This window comes from Cololabis saira, chromosome 17, assembly GCF_033807715.1.
Source record: "Cololabis saira isolate AMF1-May2022 chromosome 17, fColSai1.1, whole genome shotgun sequence".
NCBI lineage: Eukaryota > Metazoa > Chordata > Actinopteri > Beloniformes > Belonidae > Cololabis > Cololabis saira.
This window is the reverse complement of record NC_084603.1, coordinates 10,292,208-10,310,561: the sequence shown is the minus strand read 5'-3', so window position 1 is coordinate 10,310,561 and position 18,354 is coordinate 10,292,208. Positions and strand designations below refer to the sequence as shown.

Here is an 18,354-nt window from a genome sequence, read left to right as displayed (position 1 = left end):
TAAGGAGTAAAAGTAAAAAGTCGTCTGAAAAATAATTACTCCAGTGAAGTATAGATAACCAAAATTTCTACTTAAGTAAGGTAACAAAGTATTTGTACTTCATTACTTGACATCTCTGTGCAGGACCTTTTGTTGTTTTCACTGTGCGTTAAATCGGCTTCACAAGAAATATTTTGCATACTCACTCACTGGCTTTGTATTTTCTTACTCTGGCCAGATTGTGAAAGTGCTCCAAGCCCTGGGCAGCCTGGACGCCTGGCTGGAGTCGGTGGAGCTCTCCCTGAAGGAGTCTGCGTTGGCCGGCGACCCTGAGACGATGAGCCTGGCCGAGCGGGAGAGCTGTCTGCTGGAGAAGGAGGTGGCAGCTCGCAGTCTGGAGCTCAGCGCTCTCAAGCAGGAGGTGGAGCGCCTTCACGGCTACAGCCACCCGCACACCCGCGGGCTACCGGCGCGCATGGAGGAGGTGGAAAGAAAGTACGTTTCACGGAACGGGGAGAAGGAAAGGTCAGGGCCGGGCCCCCCCTGGGCCCTCCTGGTGTTTGTCATCATGGAACCATCGCGTGATGGATCCCAACAATCGGACGCTGGTGGTTTTTGCGAGTCACACTAGTCACGAAATATACTATGTCACTGTTTCCAAGAAGGTCACAGGTTTAGGGCTTGCCACGCTCGTGAAGTGGAAGACTTTATTCCTAGAATTACCAGTTCACATTTAAGACAAACAATTTCACCTCATAAACCACAAATACATAAATACCCATTGATCTCATGAGTTGCCCTTTTTGTCCAAGTTGGCAGAAGTATTCTCCATGTGCTCATTAATTGCACAGTTCAAGAGTATTCGTTTGTGTGTCATGCTGCAGTTAGCGAGGTCTAACCCGCAGTTGTGACACGCGCCTCGGCCTCAGCTTGTCAGTGTGTGTCAGAATCCCCAGCTCCGTGTTTGCGGGATGACGCCTGCCTTTAAGGAGTGCCGTTGCGAGGCAGGTCCTTCCCAGGGAGTCTCTGTAAAACCAGATGACGTGGCTGGTTTACTGGGAATACCTGTGTCTATAAACAGAGGTTCAGACTCTGTAAAGGCCAGCGAGCTGACCAAGGAAAATAAAGACAAGGAAATGTCTGAAGGGAAGTGTTTCCAGGGTGGGGGTGTGGGATGGGGCAAAGATAGCCGCGTGTGTCCCGCCTGAGAGGCCGCCGGTCCAGGTAGAAGCCCTCACTGAGCAGCTGTAGGACACTTGGTATGATGTCATTATTTAATATTACGAGGAAGCAGCTTAAGGTTCATTTGTTCTGAAAAAAAGCGTACCCTGTCAAACGGATCCCTCTATCATCTCAAATGTAAACTCTGCACAGATGAAGTACCGTTGTGACCTGAGGCAGAGGATGTGTTTATGTGACACATGATAAATGACAACATAAACAGTGCTTTAGCATGGTAGCAGCCGTCCGGCGAGGTGCTCACTGTGGCCCTGGTTCCAGTAGTGGACAGTAACGGAGTACATTTACTTGAGTACTGTACTTAAGTACATATCCAGAGGATTTGTACTTTACTTGAGTATTAGATTTCTTTGGTACTTAATACTCTTACTTGAATACATTTCCAAGACAAATATTTTTACTTTTACTCGAGTAAATTTCTAGGAAGGCTGAAAAGTACTCGTTACTTTCAGGTCTGCTCTTTTTTCTTCTTCCCTAAAATCCTATTGGACACAAGCTGTTTTTGTCAAAGGAGGAGACCTATCACAGTGCACGCTCTCCACTGGGATGTACGTAAAGCGGAAATACGCCAAGCCTCCTCAAAACGATACCGCCAAAGTAGCCTGCGTTTGTCAAGACAGAGCCGCAACAAGTCAAGACAGAGCTGCAACAAGTCAAGACAGAGCTGCAACAAGTCAAGACAGAGCTGCAACAAGTCAAGACAGAGCTGCAACAAGTCAAGACATAGCCGCCCGCAACAATTAATTTAGAAAAAATATAGTAATTTACTGATGTGGAAAATAAGAAATCTACTCTTACTCTTACGTTTACTTAAAGTAAATTTAAAAGCATTTACTTTTGGATACTTAAGTACCTTTAAAAGCAAGTACTTTTCTACTCTTACTCGAGTAATATTTTGACTGAGCTACTTTTACTTGTAACGGAGTCAATTTTGACCAGTAGTATTTGTACTCTTACTCAAGTACTGGGGTCGAGTACTCTGTCCACCTCTGCCTGGTTCTGCTGCGGGACGCAGATCTGTACGTGGGTATGGACGACAAAAGAAAAGTACGACTTCCATCTAAAAACAACCTCGCTGGTGTTTGTGTCTCATAGGTACCAGCGTGTCCTGAGCGCCCTGACCCAGCAGAGCTCAGAACTGCAGGACACACGCATGCTGGCTGAGTTCCTGGAGTGCATGGAGCTGGAGGAGAGCCAGGAGCGCAGCGTTAGTCAATACAGCTTCGGCCAGGTGAGAAACATCACGAGGCGAAGCTTTAAGTGTTTAGAAAATGCTCTTGATTAAACCCATCTGAATTTGGCATTGTTGGGAGCTTTGGTCTGTCTGGATGTCTTCAATCATTTGTTTTTGTGATCCTGCCTCCATTTCAACACAACAGAGGTGATGGGGTTTAAATCATGATGCTCAGAGTCCAACACACTAGTTTGTATGACATCAGTACTCTACTTGTACTTTCTTTACACATACAAAGTTAAAATGACCTTGGTTTGTCTGCAAGGACTCAATCTACAATATTACATCAATGGAATAACATTTTTAAATCTTGTCAGGGGAATAAAACAGCAGTTTATTTCAACATTGGTCTAATGCTCTGAGATTTTTCATCAATTTTTTCTGCAAACACATATTCCATATTAACTCAAAACTGCTTTGATTCGTGTCATTTTTTTGTCCTTTAATGAAAATGTACACTGTTTATTATCTAATAACAGACATAAAGTTGTTTTGTAAAAAACCTTGTTGGTTATTTTCTCTCTCTCTCTCTGTCTTTCCATCTTAAAGCCTCTTCACAGTGAAATGTCTTCAGCTCCGACTCTGCTTGAGCTCCAAAGCAGCGGCGTGGGGGAACCCCTAATTGAAACTATGGGGGATCCTGTGGAGGAGCTCCGGAAAGCTGTAAAGATGCTGAACGACACCGTTAAGGAAAGAGGTCGATCACAGAGCAATGACCAGGCCATCCAGGGGATAATGAGCAAGGTGAGGAGATGGGACCGGGCTTTTCTATCCACTCTCTCTTGAAAGCGTTTCTATGTAGGAGATCTGGGGCCGGATTCACAAAACATTCTTAAAAAAAAATCTTCTTAAGTGTCATTTTTTTCTTAAGTTCAGTCTTAAGAAGAAAAAAGAGAAGAAGTCATATTCTCCAAAAAAGTTCTTACGTATTTTCTCAACTTTCTTCTTAAGTTTCTTCTTAAGAAAAAACTTAAGAATAAATGGTATTCTTGAAATAAAAGTTCTCAAATTTGTTCTTGACTTTTTTATTAACTTTAAGACAACTTTGACCTGTCTTAAAATTTATTCTGTGAAAAGGTAAGCCTGAATGAAATGAATAATATATATAATTTTGTATACCAAGTACGTAGAGGTGCACTAAATAAAAAGCCAAACATATGTAGCTTAATAAGATAAAATGAAATTCAATAGACTGATATGTTCATTTTAATACATTTATTAAAATTGTGACGGCTCTGATGTACAGGCGTACTGAATCCTTCATTTAGTATGCAGTATACAGTACATACTGATGCAGTATGTAGCATGTAGTACTTAGTATGTCATTTCGGATACAGCCATATTTTAAGAAGTTCTAAAGTAGGAAAAATAAGAAATTCGTAAGAAATGACATTTCTTAAGACGGTTCTTAAGAAAATATTGAGGAATTGCACTTAAGAACTTTCTTATGAACTTCTTAATTTTAGATCTTAAGACATTTCTTAAGATCGTTCTTAAGAACATATTGGTGAATCTGGCCCCAGGTTCCTGGGTCTTAGAGCCAGTGGTTGTTTAGCTCCGAGGTACGACATTCTTACAGGTGCCGAATAGTGTTTCTATTCCTGAACTTTTAAAAGAGCCACATCTGGTCTAGATGTGACCTTGTCCTGAAAAGCTCCCAAACAATTAGCACTCCACCTCCTCTGAGGGTATTAACGTTGATTAGATTTATTCTTGGTATCAAAAATGTCATCTTCGCAGATGGCTGGAGGGGCGTCCAGGACTCCACTTGGAAACCATATGCTGCGGAGTAAAGTTGAATGACTTATTGACGGCCTTATCTCCCGATGTTTCTGTGCCTCGCTAGCATGCCAGCCTGGCGGTGCGTGTGGTGGAGTGCCTGTGCCGCAGCAAGGAGCTGAGCCTGGACATCTTGGAGAAGGAGACAGACATGGCTATGCAGTGTGAGCCAGACCGCTGCGGCCTGGAGGCTCTGCAGGAGAGGCAGGACCACCTGGAGGTGAGAAGAACATCCTGGCTCATGTTGTGATTACGCTGTAAACATCTGAAGTGATTCACCGCCTCTAATGCAATCCAGCATTCCAATCCATTGACTTTGGATAATGGGATTTTTTGCTCTGTGGTCTAAAAGAGGGAAACCTCCCCTCGTCTGCCTCCCCGCTCACCTCCAGTTAGATTCTGCTGTCCTAGATCAACTGATGCCATCCCATCCTGCTTTGTGTTGCGTTCAATATACACCGCACCGTGCAATTACACACATGCACGCGTGGAGCATGCAAAAGTTTATCATCCGCTCAGGATATTTATTTGTGCTGGTGTGCGTCACTGTTCCCGTCCCTCTCAGAGTGTGTGTGTGTTTATGCATGGATCTGGGAGGGTGTGTGCGAGTGTCCAGAGGTCACACGGTTGTGGAGTCGGGGTTGGTGAAGTTCTGTATGAGTCATTTTTTGGGCAGTGTTCTGTTAATCACACACACACACACACTCGCACAAAAACACGCGCGCACATGCACACAGCTGTCTGGACTTGATACGATTGAAGAGCAGAAATGACCTAATCTCCCGAACTGAAATAACTGTGGCGTCAGCAGACAGGCATCCACCACTCAGTGTTGTTGAAGCTCCGCCGAGCTCAGAAATGTTATGAAGTATTGCTCTCAGAGAGCCCCGAAAGCTATTAATTACTGCCTCGTCAAAAGCAGAAAAAAAAGTGGCCCAGATTACGAGCTTGCTATTTTGCAGCAGCCCATATGTGGACCATATGGACTTCTAAGAATATGTGCATAAAGCTGTTGAGATGAGGTCATCGTCAGGGACGCAATTGATACAGGCTGTTGAAATGATGCTTGAGTTGATGGGAGACGTGATTTTCTCCACAGACGGACCACGAGGCCATCAGAGAGGACGCGGAGGAGATGGAGAACCAAGCCTCCCGGTTGAAGGAGCTGTGCCCCGAGAGAGCGCACGCACTCCAGGCCAAGATCCTAGCGACGCAGCAGGCTTGGGACGAGCTGGGGGAGAGTGTGACGGAAAACAAAGCACACCTGCGGGAGTTCGTGCAGCTCCAGGACTTCTTCAGGAGCTACCTCGCCATGATGTAAGCCGGATGTGAGGATGTGGAGACACAGGTTCTTTCATAACCCGTTTGGGTGAAAACATCTGCCCAGAACAATATCGCTGAAGGAAAGTACAGGATGTTCTCGTCGGGGCCCGGGAGAGATGTGGAATTTCGGATGTGTTGAGAGGGTTAGAGCAAGTTTCCTGGGTGTGACAGGGCGATGAATCTCCTTCCTAACGAGTAGTCTGGCCATTCTCATGTTTTTTGCGATGTGTGTTCTTTCTCAAAGTCCTGTTCCTTGTCTCTAACACCACCTCCTTTCCCCCACCCACACCTCCCAACAGCTCATGGACAGAAGACACCAGATCATACATTTTCTCAGACACGGCCCTGCACTTTGGGAGAGATGGGCAGAAGCCGCTGGCAACAGAGCTGGACTTGCAAATTGAGCAGAAGTTTAAGGAGTTTGATGAGCTGGCAGACACAGAGAAGACTCTTTTGAACAAGGAACACCACCTCACACAGATGGTGAGCAGGAAGAAACACACACACCCGACTGCCCGCAGTCCTCGTTGATTTGATTTGATTTGATCCACATTTGTATCACGGTATCTTGCAGGTGAGAGAGCGCATGGAGGAACTGAGGAGCATGCTCGGCTGGATCTCGGTGCACTGGAGGGCCCAGAAACTACAGTGGTATCACAAAAAGAACAGACAGGCGTCTTCACAAGATAACATTTACTCTGAGGCAACAGTTTTCCCTTCATTACCAGAGGTAAATCATCAAGGTGGAGTTTACTGTGGCAGTAGATCCAATCCAGGACAGGACGTGCCTTGGTTCAAACTAGTTTAAGGATAATGATAAAACTATACAGAAATTCTACTTCCAAGCCTCATATGTACATAATATACCGTATTTTCTGGACTATAAGCCGCTACTTTTTTCACAGGTTTTGAACCATGCGGCTTATACAAAGGTGCGGCTATTCTGTGGATTTTTCTTCCACCGCTAGGGGGAGTGCTAACCGGAATTAGAATAAAAACTAAGACAAAATAAATGCAAAGAAGAATACGCTACTTCTTCTTTAGCAGATAGAAGTAGAAGCAGATTTCAAACAGATAAATAGATGAATAAATACTGGTTATTTTCTCTTGGTTCTGTCCCGTTTTAATCAGCAAAGTTGCTGCCGTGTTAAAAGACACTGTTAGGAAAGAATCTATTTAGGTACAAACATGTACATCATTTACAGTTCAAAATCCTTCTGTACATGTAGTAAATATCTAATCTAACAACATAAATATCTGCGGCTTGCATATCTTTTTTTCTAAATAGAGCGGATGCAGCTTATATATCTTTTTTTATTGTTTTTTTTAAAATAGAGCTGATGCGGCTTATATACATGTGCGGCTTATAGTCCAGAAAATACGGTAATATGTTTTTTTTTAAAGGAGCTTGAGGCTCCTTTTAAGAAATGAGACTCTCTAGCGCCACCCTTCACCACGACGGCCGTCGGGGGTACTGCAGCCAACAGTGAAGCCGGCACGGGAGAACGGGGAGAACGCACATGCAGCGTCATGTGACGTCACATCCGCAGCCCAGCGCGGGAAATTCGGGACCGAATTGCAGCACATTTTGCAGCACACAGCCTGTTCAAGGCAAAGGAGAGATACACTAGAGGGCTCATTCTTTTGGGTTTGGAACGCTTCATCTGACATTATTACTAGAAAACTTAAAACGTATACAAATTTATTTCATAAATCCTGCCACAATCCGGCCTCAAGCTCCTTTAATACTCACATAAAACAAATTACAGAGAACACACCAACAGATTATTTATTAATTCAGGACTTATTAAATTTAAAGAAATAGTTGAGTTACAGACATTATTAGTTATGCATAGGGAAAAAATAAAAGTATTACCAAGTAATCTACAGCAGTTGTTTGTTTTTTCAAATCCAGAAGTTATAGAACATAGAAGGAAATATAATTTCAAACATCAGCGTGCAAGGACCACTCTTAAGCAAATGTGTATATCGGTTGTGGGAGTAAAACTGTGGAACTCTCTACAGAATGATTTAAAGGAATGCACAAATTTACTTAGGTTCAAAAAAATGTATAAAGATAAAATATTTAAGTTATATGATCATGAATAGGCTGGGACTTAAGCAGTATTATTGATATATGTGGCTGGTTCTCTTTAAGTGTATATTTTAGTGTAAATATTGGTTACATTGACTGATCTTTTTGTTTTGGTATTTAATAAGGGGCAGGTAAAATAAGACTTGTCTTCATCCTGCTCCTTTTCGGTCATGGGTGTGTAGATTGACCACCATGCATGAAATAAATAAATAAATAAAAATATATGGATTTTTCCTTCAAAAAGAGAAAAATGTACAAGTATGAAATAATACATGTTGTGCCTCGTCATCTTGTCTGTAAGTTGTGCAGGCCCACTCTGTTTAGTGTCACTCCCTCTCTGATGCTGCAATGCCGCCATTACATTTGACTGCACACACTAGAAAGGCACCGCTGCATGGAAAAAATAGGTAGCTTCCTTTACTCCTCCAAGAGCAGCGATAACTGAGAGCGTTCGACCTACATTAGCCCCATGACTCATGTGACCGCGATGACTCACATGTGAATCCAGCAACTTTTGAGGTGATAATGACCCGCTTCTACGATTACTCACCAGTCAGTCACCGCTGAAGAAGTCATGGGTACTAAAGTAAAACATCTTGAGGAAACTCACATGCGAGCAAATGCCTTCATCTCGAGCTGACATTAATCATGACCTGTCTGATTGAGAATCGTCACTCTGATTGAACTCGTATTGGCCAGTAATTAATATTTATTCATCTGTCTGTGAAATCCCCTGCAGAGTTCAGCTCCGGAGCTCGAGGCGCTTCACTCTCAACAGCCCCATGTCGTCAGCGGTTGCAGAGACCCAACAAATGCAGCAGGAGACGGTTATCCTTCAACCCTGCAGCCGCAGCGCTTCAAGCAGCGTGAAGAGACCCAGTCCGAGGATGGATATGAGATCATGAACGTTAGCGGTCCTAAGGGAGATTCCTCCAAGGCAAGCATCATGGTGCTCAAGGAGCACAGCAGCCCTCCCCTGGGGGGCGAAGTCAACCTCATCCTTAGCTTTGGTAACAGTGGGGACAGCCAGGTGCAGGTGCTTGACCTGGATGAAATGGAGCAGGAGACCTCTGAGCCCATCCACAGGGTGAGAAACAAACGCAACTCTTCAGACTAAAGCTTTCCCGACACCAAAGTGACATGACAGGATTTTTCTGAATGCACGTGCTCCGTTCCTAGCCTTCACTGTTCCTTCTGTGTTTTGCAACACTGCATCGGATCTCCCTCCGGGACTGTCTCACTTGGCCTTCACATCCTCTTTTTTTCCCCCGTTCTCTCCCTTAGCCCACTGTGCCTCAATCTTCTACCCATAAAAACTTTTGGAGGCGCTGCCAGGGGCTTTTGGAAAACACTTTGGGTAGTTTAAAGCGAAAGAAAAAGATTTTTCGGCAGAGTGCAATGGAGGTAAATTGCTCAGTGTGAACTGGTGTTGCATGCTGCGTCTCCAAGTGTGCCGAGACTGCATGCTGTGTGGAGCTGCCGACTGGGGGCAGCATATCCTACTAACTTGCAGCATAATGTTGCCTTCTCTCTCTTAGACATACATAAAAGGAAATACAGTAAGTTCTGCCAAAATGTTATCTTTTATGTGGTGACGCCATATCCAAAGTGGTTATGGCTGGAAAATCTGATTAGCATGAGAAAGGTGATGGAAGACAAATTGTTTTACTGTTAAAACACAATGTCCCACTCAACCGCAGTTGTAAATACATAAAACTGCAAAAAAAAAATGTATGCTTCTTATCTAAGCACATTCTTCATGTACATTCAGAGAAATATGAGATGAAGATTAACACAAAGCACACGAAGACCTTATCACGAAAGATATTTTGATTCTGCCATTAAACAGACAAGTGGACTGATTAAGGGGAAATTTATTTCAAACTGGATCTTGTCACACATTCCAGCGAGAGCACGTGAGCGTGACGGTGAATCTATCTCTGCAGTAATCTGCCTGAGCAGCATCATTCTGTCTCCTCAGCTTGTCTTTTGTAAACTCTCGTGAATAGTGAGATTCCCACCGATGCTTTTGTCTGACGCTAAAACTGTTTTCTTTGGGTCACAACTTGTTAAACGAGGCAGCGTTTCAACCTGGAAAGCCCTGCTGACAGCAACAGAATGAGTGCGATGAGTAAGAAAAGCGCACGCAGTCGTCCTCCCTGCTGCGGTTGTTGACAGAAGCTTTCTCGTCTCCTTCTGGCGTTTCATCGAAAAAGGCTGATGTAAACCTGCTCATGTTCGACTCTCCGTGGCACTGCCACAGTTGTGTGAAACAGATGACCTCATCCTCCCCGGCCTATGAAAACTGTGCACCAAATTGGCTCCCTGCAGGAGTTTTGTCCCAAATGCCAATAGAGCTGGAGTCGTGAGACAGGGAACTGGTGCTGAACCTTTTCAAAAGGCCCCCAGACTGCACAACATGATTTATAGTCTGGGGCTCGTACAGAAACAAGAGATTAGTCACACAGTTGAAAGGTCAAGACATTACAGCTGTGTATGACGGCATGTGTAGCCACATATGATTTTGGTTAAGTCTGCAACTGCAATCACGTCCGTGGTCTTTTGTCCTTTTTTTTCTTGTCTTTGGTGAGTTTTTATACATTTACTGTTTTTTTTTCGCGCGTGCAGCTCAAATATTCCTCGGCCCATTGTGTTCTTGGATGTGCGAGATATTTATCATATTCAGTTTTTTGCTCTCATACCAGCACCCATCTGTTACACATAAAAAGGGCTCTTGTTCTCCCAGAAAGCTGCGAGGCTTCAGCCCGCGGCGTGCATGTGTATGACCGTGGAGATACTAAATATCTGCAACACCCAATATACAGTTTCAGCTGAATGAATATGCAAGCACACGCCTAATATCATTTTCTCTTTTTTTGTAGGTAAGTACCTACTTGCATGTCAAGGATAACAACCAGGCTGGGGCCCCTGTCTATGAGAGTATCACCCTTCCCCGTCTCAAGAGCAGCTCTGCAGCCTCGGTCTCCCCTGCCTTCTTGCCATCCTCCTCCTCCTCCTCCTCGCAGTCTTCCTCAACACCTGGACCACAGGCTACCAACGTGTCCTTCCACCCTTTACCGGGAGGCGGCGGTAACTCCATCTTCAGCAGCCTCAAAAGAATGAGCAAGAAGAGAAAGAGGAAGATAGACGCCCGCAGACATACTATTCAGAAAATCATGGGGGTGGATGAGCAGAGCGATGAGATGCACCATTACGACTGCAAGACCATGTCGTATGACACACGCACGTGGCCGCTGAAGGAAGGCCGGAAAAAGAAGACTTCACCAAAGGATGGGGATGGAGGAGAAACCATGGCCTATATGAAGAACTCCCTGGTGGAGGACATTGAGACGGAGTGTTCGGGAGAATACAACATAACTCCATACGCTGTATCAGCAGGACCGACCGCGCCGGCCTCCCCGGGTACGGTGAAGAGCCAATGCAGATTTCTCTCTTTGGGCTCCGTGCTGAGCTTTGATCTACCGAAGGACATGACCCTCATCCCCAGCATCCAGGACATCATTACTATTGCTCCTCCAGAGTCCAAAAAGGGGGGGACGGATCCAGACTCTCACTCTCAGAGACACACAATCCTGAGCTCCTTCAAACAGACTCGAGCCGCCCCTGCCTTCGCTCACGGTGCAGCTGAAATCAGCCTCTCTGAACTACAGCAGTCTATAGCTGATGTGGACAGGGGTTTCAAAGCCCCCCCTGCCCCGTCGTTGGAAGAGCATGATGATCTGACCGAAGCATGTGACGATTCATCCAAAACCCAGTTCACGCAGGCTGCAGCGCATGACTGGGACAACGTGTTGTTGGATCATAAAGATGAAGGCGATGGGGCCTGTCAGCCTTCCCAGATGCACATATATGTGAACCAAGCCCCCAGCTCCAGTACCGTTGTTCATAAACACGAGGGCCTCAGCGTGCACGCGCTCATTCGAGACCTGAATGGACACGTTCACCACAACCCTGCAGGGTCCCAGTGCGAGCAGAAAGAGAGTCCCGCGCTCCAGGTGAACCAAGCCTCGCACATGAAGGTGAATCTGAAGCCCGCCATGAACGTCAGCGGTCGACAGGACTCTGTAGACTCCGGCATCTCCACCTCCAGCGGTTTCAAACTTTGCACCGACGCTCCGTGTGCAGATAACCTGCGGCCCAAAGGAGTGGTGGGAAGGCTCGTGTCCCTGGAGGTCGTCGGAGGTTTAGACTGCGCTAAAACCAGAGAGGGCGACGTAACGTCTTCAACTCCATCTCCAGTCTCGGGGGGAGAGAAAAGCACGGAGCCGGTTCACTTTGACCACCAGCAGTTCGAGGAGGAGGAGGAAGAGCTGGAAGACATCTGGAACCAGACCGCCAACCACAGGCAGAGCTTCTGCTCCGACATCATGTACCAGCCCAACCAGAATGACTCCACGTCTTCAGAGCAAGTTCCCGAGACCCTGTCCTCCTCCCCGACCGCCACAAACGAGGCCGTGCTCTTCAGAAACCTGGTCACGGCCTCAGCGCCCAACCTCCTAGTGGCCGAGTTCAAGCTGCCGTCCCACGTTCAGAGCTTGCTGGGTTACGATAAAGGAGAGGATCCCCAAGATCTGCCCCCTCTGGCCCAGGGAGACCGGAGGTCCTGGGCAGCTTTCCCCAACAGGGAACCGCTCGGCAAGACTTCGATGACGGTGAACGAGACCGCGTCCGACCCAGTGAAGCTCCCAGATGTAGGCGACAATAGGAGATATGTTTATCAATACAGAGAGGAGGAAGAAGAGGAGGAAGAGGAGGCAAAGGTGGGGGCGGAGGTGGAAGAGCACAGAGGTTGCTTGAAGGTGAGGTCGGCGTTTGAAGTAGTACTGTGATGTTGCAATATTTTAAAGATAAATTACAATTATAAAAAAAAACACTTTTTCTTTTTCATTGCATTAAAAAAATGCAACTGCATAAGCAGGTGCTGTTATTGATTTATATCCAGACACAAACACACCATGGAACTAGGGCTGTTCGATTTTGCCCAAAAATAAAATCTCGATTTTTTTCTCTCAAAATCCGATTTTCGATTACGATTATTTTGTGAATTGACAAAAGGCAAAGAAATGATTTCAAATATGCTGTTTTTTTATTGAACATTTGCCCCATTGGGCTTTAAGTGCAAACTTTGCTCTTATTAAACCAAAAATGAATGAATAAAGTGCAAAACTCTGTAAAATAAGTTGAAAAAAAGTTTAAAAAAATATAATAAAATATAAAGTTTTATCTCTGAAAAAAAAATCAGCAAATCAGCACTTGCAAACATACAGTAAGTTATATTTCCAATTAAATAAAACAAGACATTTTCTAATTAAACTAAACTGGGTCTTTGCATGCTAAATAATAATGCAACCCATGAAGGAGGTAGAGGTGTGTAATGTCAGTCATTACATTTGCTGTTCACATTTGCAAGTTTTTTACAAGGAACACGAGCCGGTCTACCGCATCTGGCTTGAGGGATGCCCGGTGGCATGTTACAACGCCCCCTCCTACACTAAAGAGCCTCTCCGATGGGGCACTTGTCGCAGGTATTGAGAGGTATTTCCATCAATCATTAATATGGTATCAATCATTAATGTGTTCAGACAAGGTTAAAAAAAAAAAAAAAAAAAAAATCGATTTTACGAGTTTCACGTTTTAACATCGTTCTAATTACATAATCTAATTACATTAAAATCGATTAATCGAACAGCCCTACATGGAACACAATAGTTGTCGAATTAACTGTTTATAAATCACTGCACCGCCAACTGCTAGCTGTTTTCTACTAAATAAGACCAGAAATAAACTCTGTGGACCCAGAAATGGGTTGTAACCCTCAGATTTATTAATGCAGCAGATATAAATCATTACTAAGCACGCCAGTGCTGGTTTCTGGAAAATGAAACAATGATTCCTGCTAAACACTGCAGACTTTAGCTGCCTTAGTTGGCCCGCTTTCATCGCTGTTGCATCAGCGTTAAAGGCCTGAAAAATGTTTCATCAGTGGTAACTTGGGAAACTCTTGTTGAACAGGACCAGTCAAAGAGCCTACTGGCGGTTCACATGGGCTTGGACGGGGCCTGCCAGCCACCGACGGCCCCGGAGACGCACGCTGGGGGGCGCTGTTTCATCCTGGTGAGATTAAAGATCTGGGAGTTTTGGATTGATGAGGAACATGCCTCATTCTGAGCAAATGTTGTTATTCCTTTACGCCCATTCAGAGCGGCAAACCCGAGCAGCAGTCTATGGAGGGAATCCTTGACAGGAAGCACAAGCTGCAGCTGGGAGGAAAGAAAGTAAGGAACCGCCACGACACCACAGTCAGCAGATGCTAAATCCACTGTCAGCAGCACGCACTCTTATCTTATTTTCACAGGCAGCCTCCAGGGGCTGGAACTCCTACCACACTGTCCTGTATAGACACACCTTGTGCTTCTTCCAGGACAGAAAGGAAACGCTGCGGGTGAGCAAGGAAAAGTTAAAAAATAATCTTTGGAGGCAGGGTGTATGTGGCGACTAATAATCATTATGTGCTTCAGAGTTCTGCCTGTGGCCTTCCACTGAACCTCGCAGGAGCAGAATGTTTACCCGCACCAGACTACACCAAAAAGCCCAACTGCTTTCGATTACGGTAATAATGTAATGGTTTCTAAATAATAGCTGTTTTTTTCCCATTTTCCCATCATCTGGAATGCTAACTGGAGTGTTTTCTGCCACTCAGGCTTCGGGATGGGTCTGAATATCTCTTTAATGCTTCCTCACACTTTATGATGAAGAAGTGGGTCTCGAAAATACAAGCAAGCACAGGTAAACATAACGATGCCAAAGCTCATTCACACCAGAACGATTGTAACGTAGCACTGATGTGATTCCTGTGTTGTTGGATTTAAAAGGCCAGGGTGCATCTGTGTCAACATCGAGTGTCCCTCTTGATCAACATCTCCCTGTTTCCATGTAAGATGCTGCTCAAATTACTACCAATTCCTCACAAGTGTTACACACAGAGATCATTTTACGATCCTCTCCTCACTTCAGAAAGCCCTCCACGTGCTTTAGATGTCATCCTCGAAGCTGTCACTGCACCTCTCCACGTGATGTCACACACACGACAGCCAGCAACAAACCACCGTCGGTCGGCCAGGCCAAAGAAGTCGTCTTCCTCACCAGAGAATGTGGTGGTCGTGGGCCACAGAGTCGCCTAAAAGGTTTGGATGAGCGGTCAGACATCCCCTCCTCGGAAGGTGAGGCCCTTGAAGTGTTTATCAGAAGCAGCTACTGCATGCTGCACACTCGTGCATGTCAAAAAGCGATGTAGCTACCAATGTATCAATATCAATAAAGTATCAATAAAGGGGGTCCAGCTATGGAATAATTTAGAAAATGAACTAAAACTATTTACTACTGTAACCAAATTCAAAAATAAGTTCAAAAATAAAATATTAGATAAATATAAAACATTGATATGATAATATTATAATAATACCATGATAGTAGCAATTAGTAGCAAGTGTTTGCACGACCGCTCTCCGCGGCCGTTTAGACGAGCACATGTATACCAGGTGCCCTGTAAGCCACTTTGTATGTTAAATTCTTTTTACACACCCTACTCTTAACCTCTGCTCGCCGCGCTCTACAGTCTCTAGCCAAAAACCATTTAATTTATCCCTCCTTGCAATTTATAGTATGTTTTTTGTTTTGTTTTGGTCTTTGTTTTTTTGTCTTTGCTTCTTGTCTAGATACCTCTGTTACTTGTCCAATATATCCATTCTTTTTCAATGTTTGAACCCAAATTATTAGTTTTGTTTTGTATAAAACGAGGTCGAGGTTCATAAAAGGGTAGGCTTATATAAGCCTTGGCTTCAGCCTATACCTTTTCGGTGCCACTTAAGATATTGGACCTTTTTTATGTTGTATTATGTTGTATCTAAATGGACCGAAAAAAAACCTCAAAATCAAAATCAAAAATAGCTACAACTACCCCGGTGAAGTTGAGTGGCTCCACTGGGAGTATGTAGAGGATTTCGTTTTATCAAGGATTTTGTTTTTGAGGCTTTAGTTTAGCTTTGCAAATTCAGAATGCTTTTAACAAATGTTTCAACCAACGAAAGAGGCACTGTTTTCCCAATGTAAGGTAGTACATGTTCTTTTTTTTTTTTTTGTGTTTCACTCATAGCGACGTGTACCGTCTTATTTGCTCAGGAGTCAATATAAGTAACATAAGTTGTAAAAACAATATCCCATGCACACTCACACACACTTATTTTTTTGTCTTTATTCTTTATTATTTATATATTGCATTATTAGTTTGCCATCACTTTTGTGGAGTTATACTTTTTGTTTTTGTATGTTAATCTTGTGTTCTTTATAACACATGAAATTTGAATAACTTCGGTGGAGGCTTCAAATAAGCCCATTGGGTTTTTTTGCCTCTTCCTGCACCTATAGTATTTATATTTGATATTTCCTGTATATTTTTCAAACTGTGCAAAACAATAAACTAAACTAAACTAAACTAAACTGGCTGCTGCAGGTGCACAAAAGCGCCACTAGGGGGAGCTCAGGCTTTGTCTAACTGAGAACTGACCCAGTGGAGAGTAGATAGTCCCTCACCGGCCGCTTTATTAGGTACACCTGGTACTCCGAATAAAGTACTTCATCCGTGTATATTGTATATGATGGAATCATGTGTTTTTCTTGTGAATGTTTCACATTTGGTTGCTCAGCCTCTCCGCTCTTCATTTGACCCTTCCTAGATGGCAAAGGCAGCTTTACGCAGTCAGTGACTCACAGACTGTGTGAGGGATTCAGAGATGACACATCTCCCTCTCCTCACTCCCCCGTCTTCAGCAGTCAGGACTGGTTCAGCAGCAGCAAGCACCGCTCCCATTCCTTCACATCTGGTCGGTTTGTAGCTATTAACCCAAATGATCATCTGTAACATCTTTACTGTGGCTGTTATTTTATCGTCCGTTCATGTTTTTACGCCCTCTCCCAGCGACCTACCAGAAGATCAAACCCGTGTTGCACTCCCCTGTGGAAAAGGGCTCCAACTACTCCGTGACCCTGGTGCTGGGAGACAAGCCAGCAGACGGCTGCTCGGGAAGCAGGAGCTCGGATCCTCCACGGCTGGCGTCGGCCGGGTGGAGGAAGGACACGTGTGAGGCCTCGGCTCTGATTGGCTACACGAGCCTGCCGCGGCCGCGCAACAAGTCCGTCTTCAGGAAGTTCTTTGGGAAAAAGGATCTCTGAGTTTAGAAATGTTTATGTTCTTTCAAAAAGGGTTTTACAAATAGCTTCTCATGTGCAGTGCACATATTAGGCGAAAACTAACCAAAAAAAAAACACTACTACTGACCATATTTATAATCAAAAGACATGCCACAGTTTTATTTTTGATGTGTTTTCTATAAATCACTTCATGGGCCAAAAGAGTCCTCACAATTAATCTTTACATGAGCGTTCATTTTGCATATGTGCTTTTATCTTTTGAGCAAACCCAACAATACTGTATTAGCCCACATTCACAACACCTTCCTGATGCAACTTATATCAGATTTATCTTCTGTTGATGTGAATCACGTTTGATTGTTTATTTCAGGGCTGTATGGACACATAAATCTGACTGTCACTTCCTGTTTGGGGATTCGAGTTGTGTGACTGTACGTACAGTATATCTGTATATTTGTGTGACAGGGGCACATTTCCCTGTGAAACTCGCCGGTAAAAATCAGCCAGCAACAAAGGAGGAAAGGGACAGGAGTCGGCGGGGAAAGCGATAACAGCTGTGGTCTGAATCACGTCTCCGTCTTGGCAGGATGCATCTGGTGGACACGGATGACGTTTCTTTTGTAAGATACTCGTAGTTAAGAATGAGATCTGTCCAACTGGTGTATCAAATCAAAGGTGGATGAAGTGCTTGGTAGTGTAAACGTAGCATTAGTGTGCACTGTGTAGTTGCAGATTGGATTTGTTTTTTCGAACCTCTTACTCAGTCAGATTTTTTTTTTGTCATTGCTGTGCTATTGTGTCGGCAGTCCACCTCCTCCGTGCTCATCCATTACAAATCAGCAGTTTGATACTGCCTGATCTTGTACCTTTTTAAAGCACCAGCTGTAACAACCACCATATACACAATAAAACAAACAAAAGAACACGTTCTTCCTTTTGCTGTGATTAAATATGTATTTTTTTAAAGACATTTGTGGTAACAATCTCTGTTATTCAGGCTTTGTTTTAATCTCTGGAGGCCCCTGAGAAGAAAGGAGGTCACAACAAAGAGATTAAAGGCCAAGGATAGGCTCAGAACATCTTCACATCATCAGTCTCCCTTTTGCATATTAAAGCCCGCCACCATTGAGAAACATTATTCAAACCTGCATAATCAACATTCAGGCTGAGGAGCGGCAGACATGGTTGCATAATGAGGTCTACATGTGAAACATTAGCAAAATGCCACAGTTTAGCGTTACAAAATAGTCTGTGAAGAGGGCGGTGAGACGGATCCATATAGCAACACCTTCTGAGAGACTTCCTGGAAAACCAGAAACCAGAAAAGCTGACGAAAGCTTGAATCTCTGTCATGAATGAATGAATGAATGAATGAATGAATGAATGAATGAATGAATGAATGAATGAATGAATGAAGTTTATTCAGTCATGACAACACAAAACACAACACCAAAAAAAAAACATTGTGCACAGCATT

At 44.2% G+C, this 18,354-nt stretch overlaps 1 protein-coding gene across 6 annotated transcripts in view; it reads left to right on the top strand.

Annotated features, from left to right (window-relative positions):
• LOC133464018 (spectrin beta chain, non-erythrocytic 5) overlaps positions 1 to 17,847 on the top strand; it is a 34,409-nt gene extending 16,562 nt beyond the window's left edge. For 3 of the 6 annotated variants that reach the window (XM_061745934.1, XM_061745936.1, XM_061745933.1), the window contains exons 16-34: positions 218 to 474; positions 2,314 to 2,449; positions 3,002 to 3,196; positions 4,299 to 4,451; positions 5,331 to 5,548; positions 5,854 to 6,037; positions 6,129 to 6,284; positions 8,389 to 8,736; positions 8,934 to 9,053; positions 10,532 to 12,469; positions 13,683 to 13,784; positions 13,871 to 13,945; positions 14,026 to 14,112; positions 14,189 to 14,280; positions 14,371 to 14,456; positions 14,543 to 14,603; positions 14,685 to 14,890; positions 16,403 to 16,549; positions 16,645 to 17,847. In XM_061745934.1, coding sequence (XP_061601918.1) covers positions 218 to 474; positions 2,314 to 2,449; positions 3,002 to 3,196; positions 4,299 to 4,451; positions 5,331 to 5,548; positions 5,854 to 6,037; positions 6,129 to 6,284; positions 8,389 to 8,736; positions 8,934 to 9,053; positions 10,532 to 12,469; positions 13,683 to 13,784; positions 13,871 to 13,945; positions 14,026 to 14,112; positions 14,189 to 14,280; positions 14,371 to 14,456; positions 14,543 to 14,603; positions 14,685 to 14,890; positions 16,403 to 16,549; positions 16,645 to 16,898 — 4,815 coding nt within the window. In that variant the 3' untranslated portion in view covers positions 16,899 to 17,847. The remainder of the gene's footprint in view (positions 1 to 217; positions 475 to 2,313; positions 2,450 to 3,001; positions 3,197 to 4,298; positions 4,452 to 5,330; positions 5,549 to 5,853; positions 6,038 to 6,128; positions 6,285 to 8,388; positions 8,737 to 8,933; positions 9,054 to 10,531; positions 12,470 to 13,682; positions 13,785 to 13,870; positions 13,946 to 14,025; positions 14,113 to 14,188; positions 14,281 to 14,370; positions 14,457 to 14,542; positions 14,604 to 14,684; positions 14,891 to 16,402; positions 16,550 to 16,644) is intronic. The other 3 variants (XM_061745937.1, XM_061745938.1, XM_061745939.1) reach the window with 3 other exon arrangements.
• Positions 17,848 to 18,354: the final 507 nt, after the last annotated feature.